Below are 15,494 nucleotides of genomic sequence, written 5' to 3'. Positions count from 1 at the left end.
AATTTAAAATGATTTTGAAAATATTATGTTTTTTTTAAATGATGCACATAAAAAAATCCAGATCAAGGGAGAAAGTGCTTGGCATTCTTATTAAACAAAGCCACTGTTTAAATTGTAATATCTAACTTCAGTTAACATTTTTGTACACCACCCCAAAATAAAATCACTTTGTTTATTCTTTTAATTACTTTATTACAAATGTGGATTCTTTTGTTAAGAACACATTATGTTTTCTGCCTCCTTGTTTCAAAACAAAGAATGACCAAACCCTGTGGAGCCATTCACATGTGGTCTGGGTTCCAGATGTGGATGCTATTTTATTGATGTTAGAAGAACTGGATTTAGGTATTCCCCCAACAGAAACCATATTGTTTGAACAAAAATATTAAGTAAGAGATGCAAAGTTTGTCTCTTTGCCCTGTACTTGATAGTAGCTAAATATGTTTTATTATATTTATTATGTAGCCAAGTTAGAATTTTTTAAGGTGAACTGGAAATTAAGTACACTTGCTAACTGTGACATTTAACAGTCTACATTCTCTTCACCATTTTATTGAAAATCACTAAAAATTAATATTTGCTAATATTAAAATAGAATTCCTTGTTTTATCACTATAATTGCTCATTAAAATGTGTGACCTCAAAATTTTATTACTTAACATCATTAGCCATTAGGTAAACGCAAATCAAAACCACAATGAAATGCCACTACATACGTACTAGGATGGCTATTCTTAACAAGACAGATAATAAAATGTCTTGGTGAGGATGAGAAGAAATTAAAACTCATTAATGTTGATGAGAATGTGGAAAGCTCCAATCACTTTAAAAAATAGTCTAGCAGTTCTTTAAAATGTTAAACATAGTTACCATATGCCTCAGCAATTTCACTCCTAGCTATATAACCAAGAGAAATGAAAATGTATGTCAACAGAAAAACTTGTACACAAATATTCCTAGCAGCATTATTCATTTAGAAAAAAAAGTAAAAGTAGCCAAATGTTTCAAATGATGAAAGATAAATGTGTTATAGTCATACAATGGAATATTTGGCAATAAAAAAAAGTATTGATGCATACTACTATAGAGGAACATTTAAAACCTTATGCTCAGTAAAAGAAGCCAGACCTAGCCCCGGCCAGTGTGGTTCAGTTGGTTGGAGCGTATAGTCCTGTGCACCAATGGGATGCAGGTTTGAGCCCCAATCTGGGCACATACCAGCTTGTGGGTTCAGTCCTCTGTTGGGTGTGTGCAGGGTTCATTTTAATCATAGCTTTCTGACTCAGAAGCTTTTCAGATTAATGACCTAAAGAAATCAGAACCAGCGAGGTAAAATGTTCTACTTGGCACCATGAGGCTCATAAAAGCTCCAAACTAGGAGGTGTTCTCTGAAAAAAGTGATGGTTTCAACATTTTACAGACTTTCTTTATACTTTTACAAAGTCTTAAATCTCAGGTCTGGGCAAAATGCATTCATTCTTAATTCATATTCGTTTGATAGATATATATTTAGCATGTATTTATTATACTGATCAGGCTCTGGGGTAGAAACTGGGAGTATAAAGGTCAATGAGGTACAGTATTTGCTCTCAAGGAGTCCACAGTCTGGCATGGAAAACAGGCATATACAACAGATTATTACAACCCAGTAAAAGGTAAATACTGTGCACAGTGGTGGTACCACAGAGGGATGATGAGGCCAGCCACTGTGGATTAGAGAAGACTCCATGAAGGAGAATCATAAGTTGCCAAGAAAATTATAGAGGGGAAGACATTCTAGGAAGAAGGAACAGAATTGCAAAAGCATTAAGATTTAAAACAATATGGCATGTATAGGGAACTATACAGCATGGCATGAATAGATTTATAATAAATTTTTTGTTGTTGTCAATTCTCACCCGAGGATATTTTTTCTATTGATTTTTTAGAGAGAGTGGAAGGGGCAAGAGAGGGGAGAGAGAGAGAGAGAGAGAGAGAGAGAGAGAGAGAGAGAGAGAGATCAAAGTGAGAGAGACATTGATTGGTTGACTCCCACTTGCACGCTAACCAGGGCAGGGGATCAAACCTGCAACCAAGGTAACATGCCCTTGACCAGGAATCAAGCCCATGACCCTTTGGTGCATGGGCCAATGCTCTAACCATTTAGCCATGCCAACCAGGGCAATAACAAATTTTTAAAAAATATCTGAAAGCTGATCCAAGAACTTCTCTTAAGGAGAAAACTGTGGGGCTTTATTTTGGTTTTGTTTTAATACCCTGTTAAGTGCTTGGGATAAAAGTCCTGGGGATTGGCTGGTGCCTTGCTTTTACTTCTGGGAGGGATGGAAAGAGGAGAGTCCAAAGACAAGAAAAAAGAAAGAGGAATGAAGAACCAACAAGGTGGAGTAATTGTGTCTCCATGGGGCAAAGGCAGATGGATGCTTACTTTTCAGGAAAGTTGTAACGTCATGAAAATTTAAAGCTTCCTTCATTTCCTTCAAAAGTTAACTACACTCATGGATGCTTTGCAGGAAAGGTTTTGGTTTTTATTTTCCTAAAGTGTAAGAAGGAGCAAAAGTTAATCAGGTGAAGCACAGAGGAAAGCAGCTGGTGTGCAGACTGGAAGAATCAGATTGCAAATTGGACGAGAATGCGAGGCCCCAGAAATTCGTAAGAATCTTGGTGAGCACTTTGCTCCGTCGTAGACCTTGGAAGTCAGGAACCTGAATCAGAGGGCCCAGGCGCCCCTCATAGTTGATTTATATTATAGCTCTGGTACGAGAGTCACTGAAGGAAATGTCAAGACATAAGACCCAAAAGGAAGTAGGCACCAAGTCACGAGAACCTTGTACATTATTCTGAGGAATTTGGATTTCATCCCATGCAACAGAGGTAAACAAAGCTTTCCCTTGGTAGGGAATATGAGCTGCCATATAAGTGGCCATAATGCAAAAAAGAACAAGGATGTGTTTCAAGAAAGAGACGAGGGGGCCACAGAGCAAAAAGTCACTGCTTCCAGTTGGCAGTTTAGAAGAGACTTTCATGGAAAAGGGAGAATTTAAATTAGGGCCTAAAGACTAAGATTTTGACAAGCGAAATAATGGGAACAGTGTTTCAGGCTGAGGAAACAGCACGAACAAAGACTGCATTTGGAAAGTGTGAGCTGTTTGAGAAGTTACTCAGTTTGGGGTCTCTAGTAGTAGTGAGAGGGGACATCGAACACTGCCAGGAACAGATCCGTGGACACAAACATTTAGAAGCAGACAAGTCCTTGAAAACTATTCTCTCCTCCCTCCCAATATTACATCTGGAATTGTTTAGCTAATGAGTATCACGAACATAAACATAAAGCATCCGTTCCCCTTAGTTTTAAAATATCCATAGAAAGGTTCAAAGAATGGTACAATGAACACCTATATATATATACCCTTTACCTAAATTCACCAATTATAAACATTTTGCCAGGAGTCTAGGATGACTGAAAACTCTGATGTAATTATTGGGGGTTAGATCATGGGAAATCTATAAAACAAAAGATCCTTGACAGTCAGCAAGCAAAAGCAGCCTCCTTTCTTCCTGCCTTTATTTTGAGGATACAGTGGGACATGAGTTGTGGTACAGAAGGTAGAATTTTTTTTGGGGGGGGGGGGGGGGGCGGGGGGGGGAAGAGAAGGAGGTTGTTAAATGGTTGCATAAAAGTTCTGTGATTCCTTGCCAAACATACTGAGGAACAAAACAAAAATGAAAATTCTGAAAGTCAAATGGGTATTTATCTTCTTTTTGTCACCCAGGCCCAAAGGGGCCCATAGTATAGAGAGATGTGTCCTGGTGCTGGAATTAACCAGATCTAAGACAGAATTCAGCATCTTTTCTCCAAGTCCTCATCCCTCTCTTAGATTCTTTTCCTGATTAATGATACCACCATGTCTACAATTGACCAGTTAAAACTCTGGGCATTGTCTGTGTCTCCTCCTCTCCCCTTTGTTCCCCCTATCTAGCCAATCAATCACCAAGCCCTGTCTGTACTCCCTCCGAAACATCTCTCATACATGTCCCTTCTGCCACTACTATCAAAACCTCGTTATTTCTAGCTATCATTGCAGTAGTTCACCCTTTCTTACATAGATCTTCCTTACTGTCATTTCTGTGCCCAAATCTGTCTGAGTCCTTCTCTGCAGAGTGTCTCCCATTGCATATAGCGTGTTGTCTGAATCGCTTTGCGGCCATCCAAGACCACTCACATTCTTCCCTCCACCTCCTTCTCCGACTTCATCTCCCGCCACGTCCCCTGTCCTCGTGGGCCATACTCTGACAATATGAAGTCACCTTCCAACAGGTAACTTTCTCTCCTGACTCCATGCCTTTTGACCTGCTTCTTCCTCCACTGAGAATGTCCTTTCCTTCTTTGCCTGACAAGTAACCTACCGAAGCTTTCAGCTGCACCTCAAAAGCTGAAAAGCCTCGCCTGACTTCTTCACAAGACATAGCACCCACTTTCCAACGCCTCCACTCTGCCAAGATGCAGGATCTGTGCACAAGTCTGTATTACAACAAATATGCCTCATTATTTCATAAATCAAGTTAATTATTGCTGAGATGTACTGGATACTTTCCATGTGCCAGGCACTATGTTAAGCAGTTTGCATTTGTTATCTTATTTAATCCTCACAACACTGAGGAAAAGTAATATAATCACTATTCCAAAGAGAGGGAAATGGAGGCACAGAGAGGTTAAGTCACTTGCCCAAGGTCTCATAGTGTGCTGGCACCAGCCAAGAGGTGAACCCACACTCTGAACTCATGCTTTTTGGAATCTGTAACCATGTAGTGCTCTTACTATTGCTGTTTTGGCACTAGGCTGCACCTTGAGTCCAGTACTATGGCTTTAAATTGAGTACTCCCAGAACCTAGCATAGTGTTTGACATACTTGACAATGAATAAATACTTGTGAATGAATGAATAGTCTATAAAATTAGCTGTTTTTAGTAGACCCAGTTTTCTCTTATCTTGCTGGCATACTCTCAGAATTCTTGTTTGGAATCTATTTCCCTTTGTGAATCAGTGTTTACATTTCATATGTTTCTTTCTGAAAGATTTGCTCTGTTTGGTGTTGCTACCACATTATTTTATGAGTAAAGGACAAAACTTCTACTTGGAAATATGTTTTATCTCGATTAACACATTCCCTTTCCAGAATCACTGATAACACTGTCTTGTACAATGTCCTTGAAAATGTATCTTAACCTCCCAAGTGATTTTCCCTTTTATATTCTGGTTAGTGATTACAATTTTGTATAAATAACTTACCTTTTCTTCTCAGTTATTTTTGTTTATTTCTATTTATTTGACTCTTAGTATGAATTTTGTAATCATATTTCTTTCTTAAAGGTATCAACCTCCCTGGCCTAATTTATTGACCTACAGAAGGAAACTAGGCTTTGGTCAACACACAGAAACAGATCTTTATATATTTATGGAGGGAAGGAAAATCAGCATCTCTGTTATCTAAAAATAGAGCAACTTGCCTTGAGACTGTTTGCCTCTTACCTGATGGAGGTAGAGAGGAGGGTTATGCCACCAAAGAATTTCCGTGAAGGAAGTGACAAGCTTAAGTTGGCCGCTGCTTTTTGCAATGTTTTTGGTAGGCGTTTTGCAGGGGACAACTGCCTGTAACCTGTGCGAGGAAAACCACTATTGCCAGTTATGGAACCAGCAGATTTATAGAGAGCCAGTGGCTGGAAAGAGGGGCCTGGAAAGGACTAAGGAGGGGTCCCATTTTATGTGGAAAAGTACAAGGGCAGACTTCTTGTTATGTGCAAATCCGTTTGTCTCTGAGTTAGCCTGCTTCCTTCCTTTTCACTCCCATTCTTTCTATTTCTTGAATCCCAAGTGATTTCATATGTTTCCTGCCTGAGAGTTTTGCTTCCCTGAACCTCAGGCTTTGTGTGTGTGTTCCCTGCAGATGGGTGGTCTCTTGAAAGAGTATCATCAGATTAAGACATGCAGCTGTAAGCACTCCCTCTCCAGCGCAGAGCTTTGCTGAGAGCATGTGGAATTTAAAGAAGCCGTGTTTGGTTGAGAGGAAGGAAATGGTACCAGATCCATTCACTCACTGACACACTGGTCAAATACTTTATATTGTCTTACATTCTAGGCATTATGCTGGGCATCCCAAAGACAGGATGATCCAGCCTCTGCCCTCAAGAAGCACATAGTGCTATAGGGAGACAGGCTTGGAACAAATATTAAAATATAATGAGCTGATTGCTCCAGTGAAGGCATTACAAAATATGGTGGAAACACAAGCCAGGGAAATCCTAAGCCTGCCCGGGAATTCCAGCAGAGCTCCACACAGCTGGAACTTGGAAGATAAGGGGAGAGGATGTTTCAGAGGGAATAACTTGCAGAAATGGGAAGGCAAGGAGAGCTTCACTTGGGGAGCCATATAGGAGAGTATAGGTAGGCAGGGGCCACCTCAGGAAGAGCTTGGTCCCTCACACTGGATTATTTGGACTTTATACTGTAGTCACTGTGAGGGTCCTGAAGAATTCTGAGCAAGGAAGTCAAAGGTTCACATTTGCATGCTGGAAGGTCACACTGCAGCAGAGTAAATTTGAGGACAGTGATATTTAAGGCAAGAGGGGTTAATAAGAAGAAACAGTGCTTGAACTATGGCAGTGACAGCAAGGATGGAGGGGAGAAGGGGAAGAGATATAAAATATATTTAGACTACAATGATTGTTAAAGTTCTCACATTGGCTTCATTCTGTTCAAGGATATTATTTAGTCATAGATTATTTTTGGCTAGAAATATCTGAGACTGGATGGCCTTATAACATATGCAATTAAAATTAACATGGATATCACATGCCGATATTTAATTAGGTGGGGTTTTTTGCAATTTAATTTGAAAATAATTTGTGTGCTATTCATAATTCAAGAGTCATTATTATTGTGAAGTCATCTAAGTAGGAAACACCCTTCTAGGGAACTGTGCTGTAATGTGGCAGACATAAGGTTACAGTACCCAGGAACTAAAGAATGCTTACTTATTCAGAAAAACACATAGAGACATTGATGTCACCATGTGATTTATGTTTTCTTAAAGAAAAAATGCATCAATGAAGTAAAACCTATTGATATTGCCTTGAAATGATATTGATTGAGAAGTATGATTTTCTGATAATTATGACAGCATGAAAAATGTTTATTATAGATCAAATTAAGTCAAAATCTTAAAAGCTTGACTCTTAGCTTATGTCAAAATGCTTTATGTCATAATCATCAGTGATTAACTTGTTCAGCATCTACCTCCCTAGGCACATGAAGAGTGGAAGGACAAGTAGCCACAATAATCAAACAAGAAGAAATAAAAGGCATCCAAATTGGGCAGGAGGAAGTAAAACTGTCATTATTTACAGATGACATGATATTATATATAGAAAACACTAAAGACTCTACCGAAAAGCTACTAGATCTAATAAACAAATTCAGTAAAGTATCAGGGTACAAAATTAATTTAGAAACAGGTGGCATTTCTATACATCAATAATGAACTATCAGAAAAAGAAACTAAGAAAACAATCCCATTTACTATTGCAAAAAAATTAATAAGGTACCTAGGCATATATTTAACCAAGGAGATAAAAAGACCTGTACCTGAAAAACTATAGGACCTTGAAGAAAAAAATTGGTGAACCTTTTCACCCAGTGATCCCCCTTCTAGGAATATATCCTAAAATCCCAAAACACCAATCATAAAGAATATATGCACCCCTATGTTCATAGCAGCATTATTTACAATTGCCAAGATCTGGAAACAGCCCAAGTGCCCATCAGTAGATGAGTGAATACAAAAAAAGCCTTGGTACATTCACACAATGGAATGCTATGTAGCTGAAAAAAAAAAAAAGCTAAAGAAATTTTACGTTTTGCAACAGCATGGATGGATCTGGAGATTATTATGCTAAGTGAAATAAGTCAGAGAAAGACAGATACCATATGATCTCACATGTATGTGGAATCTAAATCACAAAAATAAACCGAAAAACAAAATAGAAACAGAAGCATGGATGCATGGAACCAACTGGCAGCTGTCAGAGTGGAGGGGCGTGGGGGAACTGGATGAAAGAAGGTGAAGGGATTAGTCAAAGAAACATGTGCATAAACAATAGACACAGACAGCAGTGTGGTGATGACCAGGGGGGATGGGAGGCGGGAGCTGAGTGGAGGTGGGCTAAGTGGGTGGGGAGAATAGGGACATTTGTAATAGTGTCAACAATAAAAAAAGTAAAAAGGAAGGTGAAAGGACAAGCATCTCAGACAGAAGGTGCAATGTGTTTAAAGGTCCTGCAGTAGAAAAGAATTGGCTTGTTTGAGGAACTAGACCAGTGATGGCGAACCTTTTGAGCTCGGCGTGTCAGCATTTTGAAAAACCCTAACTTAACTCTGGTGCCGTGTCACATATAGAAATTTTTTGATCTTTGCAACCATAGTAAAACAAAGACGTATATTTTTGAGATTTATTTTATATATTTAAATGCCATTTAACAAAGAAAAATCAACCAAAAAAATGAGTTCGTGTGTCACCTCTGACACGCGTGTCATAGGTTTGCCATCACTGAACCAGAGGATGGCAGTGGAGCTAGAGGAAAGGGAATGAAGTGAACAGATGCATGGAATGTTATCAGAGGGGTAAGGCAGGGATCTGTTCAATTAATGGTAAATGTTCTTTCAAATTTTGGTCTTTAATTTCTCTGTTCTGTTAGACACTGTTGGTTATTCCCTAAACACTCACTTCACACATGACTACATTCACCTGGTTCTCTTATAACCTTTTTCACCTTTCTTTAGTGTCCTTCATAGATTTGTGATCTCCTTCCCGATCCTTAAATATTGATATTCTGTTGTGTTTTCCTGGGTGCACATTTCTTCTCAGTCCCTACACTATCTTTTAGGACCTTGGTCATATTCACACTTCCATGCTCATGACTGCCATATCTAAATCTCCCTTCAGGGTCTCTCTCCCAAGCCTTTGGCCTGAATATTCCATACACTCTCACTCAGTCTGATAAAATGAAGTAACTTTTCCCTCAAGACCTATTATTTTTCTTACATTATCTTTTTTTGAGGTAGGACCGCAATCCACCCAAAGTCATATTTTTGGAATCATTCTTATTCTTCAATCTCCCCCTCCCTATGTCTTCATCTTCTACAACAAACTAATCACCAAATTATTTTAGTTTCACCTCCTACGTATTCTTGAATATGTCCTTCCCATGCTAGTTCTGGCCTCTGACCTAATTTAAGAACTCACCATCTTTTTTTTTTAATACTAAAATGATCTCCACTGGTCTCCCTTCCTCTAGTCTTTCTCCCCTCTAATCTATCCCCTAGAGAACAACCAAATAATCTATATAAAATAGGAGGCTGACTAGCACTGTGACTACCCTCCCAGTTGTTGCTTCACCTTCATTGGTTCAAGTCCAAGCTCCTGGCATAGCATGAAATTCCCTCAGTCACATCTTCTTTTCATGGTGTATTCTAGTAGTACACTAAGCTACATAAAGTTCCTTGAACAAGCATGCATGTCCATGCTTCTGTATTGTGCTGGCTGAATTAAGATATCCTTTCCTCTGCTTCCTCTATCATTACACCTGTATTTAAATTATCCATACTTACTTACCTTTCTAAATTGGGCTGTAGAGAATAGGTCTAATTCACATTTGATAACTCTGCAGCTCAGCATTTGTTCTTTCATTCAATTAATATTTATCTACTACTCCCCAGAGCTCTGGGAAAGCATCAGTTAGCAAAACTAAGTCTCAATCTTCCTGGATCTCACATCCTAGTGAGGGGACTCCAGGAGATTGCCTACATAATGGGCACTCCAGACCTAGTACTCACAGTGAAATTTTTTGAAAATTTGACAAATGAAAATCTTCTTAAACCACTGTCTAAGCACACCGTCTGGAACATTGCTCTGACTCATTTTCCCTCATGAATATGGCGGTGACTAAGGCAACTTAAGCTACAGATTAAACTGCCCTGTTTGTAGATTCTGTGGTCTTTAGTAAATGATAAGTCTCCTGACTGGTGTAAAACATTTTTCCATATAAATGGAGCTATAGCTATAACCTCATTTTCAACCAATCCTCTGGAGTAGGAAGGGAATAAATGACATCCCATTTAATAAGACATTAAGAAAAACTATAGAAGATTAAAGACTTTTAAGATACTTTAAAAACTATTACATTAGTAGTCTATTTCCCCCCCTCTTATAAGCCCATCCTCTTTATATTAAAGAGGAAAATTGACATATTTCCTCTTTCCCTAAAGTGCTTATTAGATAACTTCTTTTTTAAAAATTCTTTATTGTTGAAAGTATTACGTATGTCCTTGTTTTTCCCCAGCAACTCCTTCTAGCCCACCCCCTTGTCCCCCTCACAGGCCTTGACCATCCTATTGTCTGTGTCCATGGGTTATGCATATTAGATAACTTTTCAACTTTTGTTCATGGATGATACAATACATTAATCACTATTTTCTACAAAGGAATGGATAAAGACAATAAAATTATTATAAGAAGTGTATACAGTTTGAAATAACTGTGTTCCCTCTGCTTTCCTCATTTAAATTAGTTCTCTCAAATAAAATCTTTCTAGATTTTAAAATATCTGTATTTTTTCCTTTGCTAATTAACCTCATGAGTTTCCATGAGTTTCAGAATACAATTCCCCTTCACCTTCTGCAAGCCTATAAAGTTCTTGTACCTCCGAGGAGTGAATTACAATGATTTTCCTGCTTATTTCCTGAGCTCTCTACCTCTGTATAACACTATCTTATAGATGACTCAAACTAAATGCAGACATTTTCCCAACCTGTGGAAGGCACACAGGTTAGTTAGTAAGGGACACTACCATTTATACAGATGCTTACGCCAAAAATCTGGCATCATCCTTGCTCCCCTCCCTCTCGTCTATACCCCTGTACTTGGTCTATTTCTATCTCTTGTTGATCCTTCCATCTAAATGTCTCTCAAGTCTTCAGACTTTGCTCCAGCCATCTCCCTGGCTCTAGCCCTAAAGCAGACCCTCATAGCTTTTCACCTGGATTTCAGCTTCATAATCAGCCACAAGTTCACTTACTATTCCCATGTCCCTCCTGCAAACAGATCTTTTCAAAATGTCCATCTGACCATGTCTAATTGACAGTACTGAATGTCCTTTTATTGCCAAAAGGACAGAGAACCAATTCCTCAATGTGGCTTCTCGGCCTCTCACAACCTGGCCCCTGTCCATCTCTCCAACATCATCTCTCACCACTCTCCTCACAATCTAGCCATACCTAATTCGGCAGATTTCCTGGATGCCACCATACTTTTAAACCCCAGTGTCTTGGTTCAGACTATTTTGTTGGTTCAGCCCATACCCATTCCCCTTCTATTGGAAAAGGTCAGGTTTGCCCGGCTGGCATGGGTCAGTGGTTGAGCGTTGAAATATGAACTAGGAGGTCACAGTTCGATTCCCAGTCAAGGCACGTGCCCGAGTTGTGGGCTCGATCCCCAGTGTGTGGCATGCAGGAGGCAGCCAATCAATGATTCTCTCTCATCATTGATGTTTCTATCTCTCTCTCTCTCCCTCTCCCTTCCTCTCTGAAATATATATATATATTTTAAAGATCAGGTCTTACTTGAGTCTCTGAGCCAGGTTGTTTCCCTTCTCTTTGGTTCCCACATCTGTCACACTTTGTAACCATTTGCTCTGTGCCTGTCTGCCACTAGAACAGCGGTTCTCAACCTGTGGGTCGCAACCCCTTTGGCGGTCGAACGACCCTTTCACAGGGGTCACCTAAGACCATCCTGCATATCAGATATTTACATTACGATTCATAACAGTAGCAACATTACAGTTATGAATTAGCAACGAAAATAATTTTATGGTTGGGTCACAACATGAGGAACTATATTTAAAGGGCCAGAAGGTTGAGAACCACTGCATTAGAAAGTAAGTGCTCAGAAGAGGGGTCATGTTTTGTTCATTCTGGCATCCCCAGAACTGAGCACAAAGCAAATATTTGTTAACTGAGTACTGTGATTTTAACTGAAAAGTCATTATTGAAAAGAATTGAGAGTGAACATAATTATTAGAAAACATAAGAAATGTTTTTCCCCCCAAAAGGCACAACTGGTCACATTTGATCTCTCATAAATATCTGTAAATTCAGAGGTTAAATCTCAAATGTTAAGTCTGTAGTCAAATTTGCATTTCATCAGACCTACAATCCAGACTTAGTGTTCAGCTGCTCAAGTTGACAAGTAGGTTGGTTTATTTTAATTTGACTGTTAGCGGTTAGCTTCCACAGCTGTTGTGGTACTGTATTGTCAATCATTGGCCTGGTAGATCAGAGTTTTACTGATTTGGAGGGGGAAAAAACAACAACATTCAGAAGACTTCTTTTTTGATCTTTTAGCAGAAAACAATGAGCACTCTTCCCCTTACATGTGCATTTACTGCTCTCTCAGATTGTGAATAATCTTTACAAGAAAATGAAAACAGCAAATGAGGTTATCATTTACAGTTTTAAATTGTCCTCAGTAGGTAATTTTTTAATATATCATCTTTGAAAATAAAAACGGAGTTTTCCCAAAAAGCTAAAAACTAAGAGCATTTAAAGTTCACTCCCTTCATTCAACAAATGTTCACCAGGCCCTGCAGGCTTGTGATGAGTTCTGTGGTGGCATTATATTTTAATGTCTTTTATAATGAGCTCTGACCCCCTATTTCTTTTTGCCCTGTGACTCTTCAGACAACAGCTGGGCATTCTATTTGGATGTGTCAGGGAAGGGTTTTTATAGAAGAACACAGGAAAAAAATCCTTCCTCTTTAAACTTTTATGACCTTTAAGCTTCAAATCCTAAACCCTGAAACACTTGGGGCATAACATTTTTTAAAACCATGCAATCAGTTTGAACATTTTTTCCACCCCCAGAATAGATATGGAATCAATGCCAAGGGAAAAGAAGAGGAACAAAGAAGAGAGGAGAGGAAAAGAGCAGAGGGGGAAGGAGAAGAGGCGGGAGGAGAAGAGGAAGAGAGGAAAGGTAAAGAGAGGGGTAAAGAGAGGGGAAGGGAGAATCACAGGGAAGCAGAAGAATGAGATGCTGGAAGATCCCCCATAGATCTATTCGGGACCTCCTCTATTCAGCTGGACAGAAAGTAGGAATCTTCTGCTAGAATTGGGGTCCTAAATAAATGAGAACCAATGTCACCTTTCCTGGTAAGGCTGTGAAAAGCAACAAGGCATCTGAGTTTTCATGAGCTTACCATATATCAGCCAAGATCTAATGAGGAAAACAGAAATAACTCTATTTCAAATGGAGGAAATGTAATTGTGACAGGGAATTGGCTACATAGGTGGTAGAGAACCTGAAAAGCCGAAGGGATAATGACACAGTCTAAAGATTAGCTGCAGCAGGAAGCCACTACTATGTTGGAAGAACAATGGGAAAAGGTGGTATTATTGGAGCTCAGGGTCAAAGGTTACCTAGGAAAGTGAAACCACAGAAGGCCTGACTAGACAGTCGATCATAAATGAAATGCAGCTGCTAATAATGATGCAAAGAAAGGTGGAAGAAAATCCTGGCCTCTTCCTTTTTGTGACTCTTTACAAGTGCCTCACAAGCACCAAACACAACTAGAATCCAGTTAACATGAATCAGCCACTCTGTAGAGATGGGTGAGGAATGAGTCTGAGGGCAAATATATCCTGAGAGCAGAAAAATGTCTTCAGGAAATGTCTAGGACTATGGACCTAAGACAGACTCACAGAGTCCCCGTGGTCTAGCATGACCCAGAGGAGGACAGAGCAAGGCACATATGACAAGGGTGCCGGAAGAATTGAAGGGGTCTTCATGCTGGGACAGGGGAGACACATAAGGATCTACCTAGACAGGAAACCAAAGACCAAATGGGCCCTCAGAGATCTCAGTGAATTCCAGCAGAAGACAACATTGAGAAGATAAGACTTGACTCCACCATAATGAATTAGCTATGCACAACTGCTCCTCACCCCCACTCTCATACCACTTAATGATACTCCAAGGAAGGAGGAAGAGACCATCTAGCACAGAGGTTCTCAACCTATGGGTCGCGACCCCTTTGGCGGTCGAACGACCCTTTCACAGGGGTCGCCTAAGACCATCCTGCATATCAGATATTTACATTACGATTCATAACAGTAGCAACATTACAGTTATGAAGTAGCAACGAAAATAATTTTATGGTTGGGTCACAACATGAGGAACTGTATCTAAAGGGCCAGAAGGTTGAGAACCACTGATCTAGCAGAATGGAGGGTGAACTGAAATTCTCTATTAGACAAAGAAAGAAAAGCCAATAAACAGACATAGCCCTTCATCTAAAAGAGCCCACTGAATGATGGGGAAGGGTAGACACATAACCCAGATGCCAGTAATACAGTGAGAAACAGAAACAGGTCATGCTGAGGGATGCACTGGGGCTGGAGATGCACATGGGGAAGTTCCTATCCTTGTCTGTGAGGTAGGGTTCTTGAGTTTAAGGGATTAATCGGGATTTAGGAAGCAGGTGGAGGGGAGAGCCTCCCCTTTGTTGTCTTCCTGTGTCCCTCTAATGCACTTCAAGAGAAGCCAGTGCATTACTAATCTAACTACAGCCCATTTCAGTCTTTCAGCAGCATGGCAAATCTCTCCTGGTTTATCATCCATTGATTAGTACATGAGGCAGTGCTGCAGTGACAGGATGCATGTGACCTGAGTTTCAACTCTAATGGGGAGCACCAGCAGCTTGCAGGAAATGAGGTTCTGTAAATGTATTCTTTTGTACATTTGATGAGGCCATTTCTAGACTTCAGTTTTGAATTAGCCCGAGATCTCAAGGCACTCAGGTAGTCTTGCAGAATATGCAATCCACAAGAAAAATCTACTTAAGCCATCTAAAATATATTATTTCTACATTGACCAACTTCTATTATGAAGCAAATTTCAGATCTATCATCTAGCACTCTGATCTGTCAGGACTCTCCTCTCAGTACTGTATTTTGCATTTTTTAAACAGAGAAACAAGACCAGGATTTACAAGTAACTCATCTATCACTATTCCAGAAACAGTATTTCTAAACTTGCCTTTTATAATCTAATATTTTAAGAACTAAAAGTAATTGTTGTTCTTTTCATTGTTTACAAAATTGAAAATGATTATATTACAGAAAACAAACGTTATTGAACTGTTTTGAATATTTGTTTTACCTTATTAGAGATATTTGTTCCAGAGAGATCTAGTGATATCAAGGAGTAGATGTTTAGGATATATTCAACTCCTGAGTCAGTCAGTTGTTCACAATTTCGTAAACTCAAATAGTTTAAGTTAGGGCAGCTGAAAGAATCATAAAAAATAATTTTAGCTTTTAACTACTGTCCGTAACAATTTCTTCACATAAAAACTATCTGGGAAAGCAAATAATACTGAAGCAAGGA

General features: G+C 39.3%; 1 protein-coding gene across 3 annotated transcripts in view; it reads right to left on the bottom strand.

The window, feature by feature from the left end:
- The window catches only part of FBXL13 (F-box and leucine rich repeat protein 13), a 133,619-nt gene that overhangs the window by 30,723 nt on the left and 87,402 nt on the right, over positions 1-15,494 (bottom strand). For all 3 annotated transcript variants that reach the window (XM_036327617.1, XM_036327619.1, XM_036327618.1), the window contains exon 14: positions 15,267-15,393. In XM_036327617.1, the coding sequence (XP_036183510.1) occupies positions 15,267-15,393 (127 nt within the window). The remainder of the gene's footprint in view (positions 1-15,266; positions 15,394-15,494) is intronic.

Source organism: Myotis myotis, unplaced genomic scaffold (assembly GCF_014108235.1).
Source record: "Myotis myotis isolate mMyoMyo1 unplaced genomic scaffold, mMyoMyo1.p scaffold_m19_p_11, whole genome shotgun sequence".
Classification (NCBI taxonomy): Eukaryota; Metazoa; Chordata; class Mammalia; order Chiroptera; family Vespertilionidae; genus Myotis; species Myotis myotis.
The sequence above is the reverse complement of the archived record's forward strand: the minus strand, read 5'-3'. Positions and strand labels throughout refer to the sequence as shown.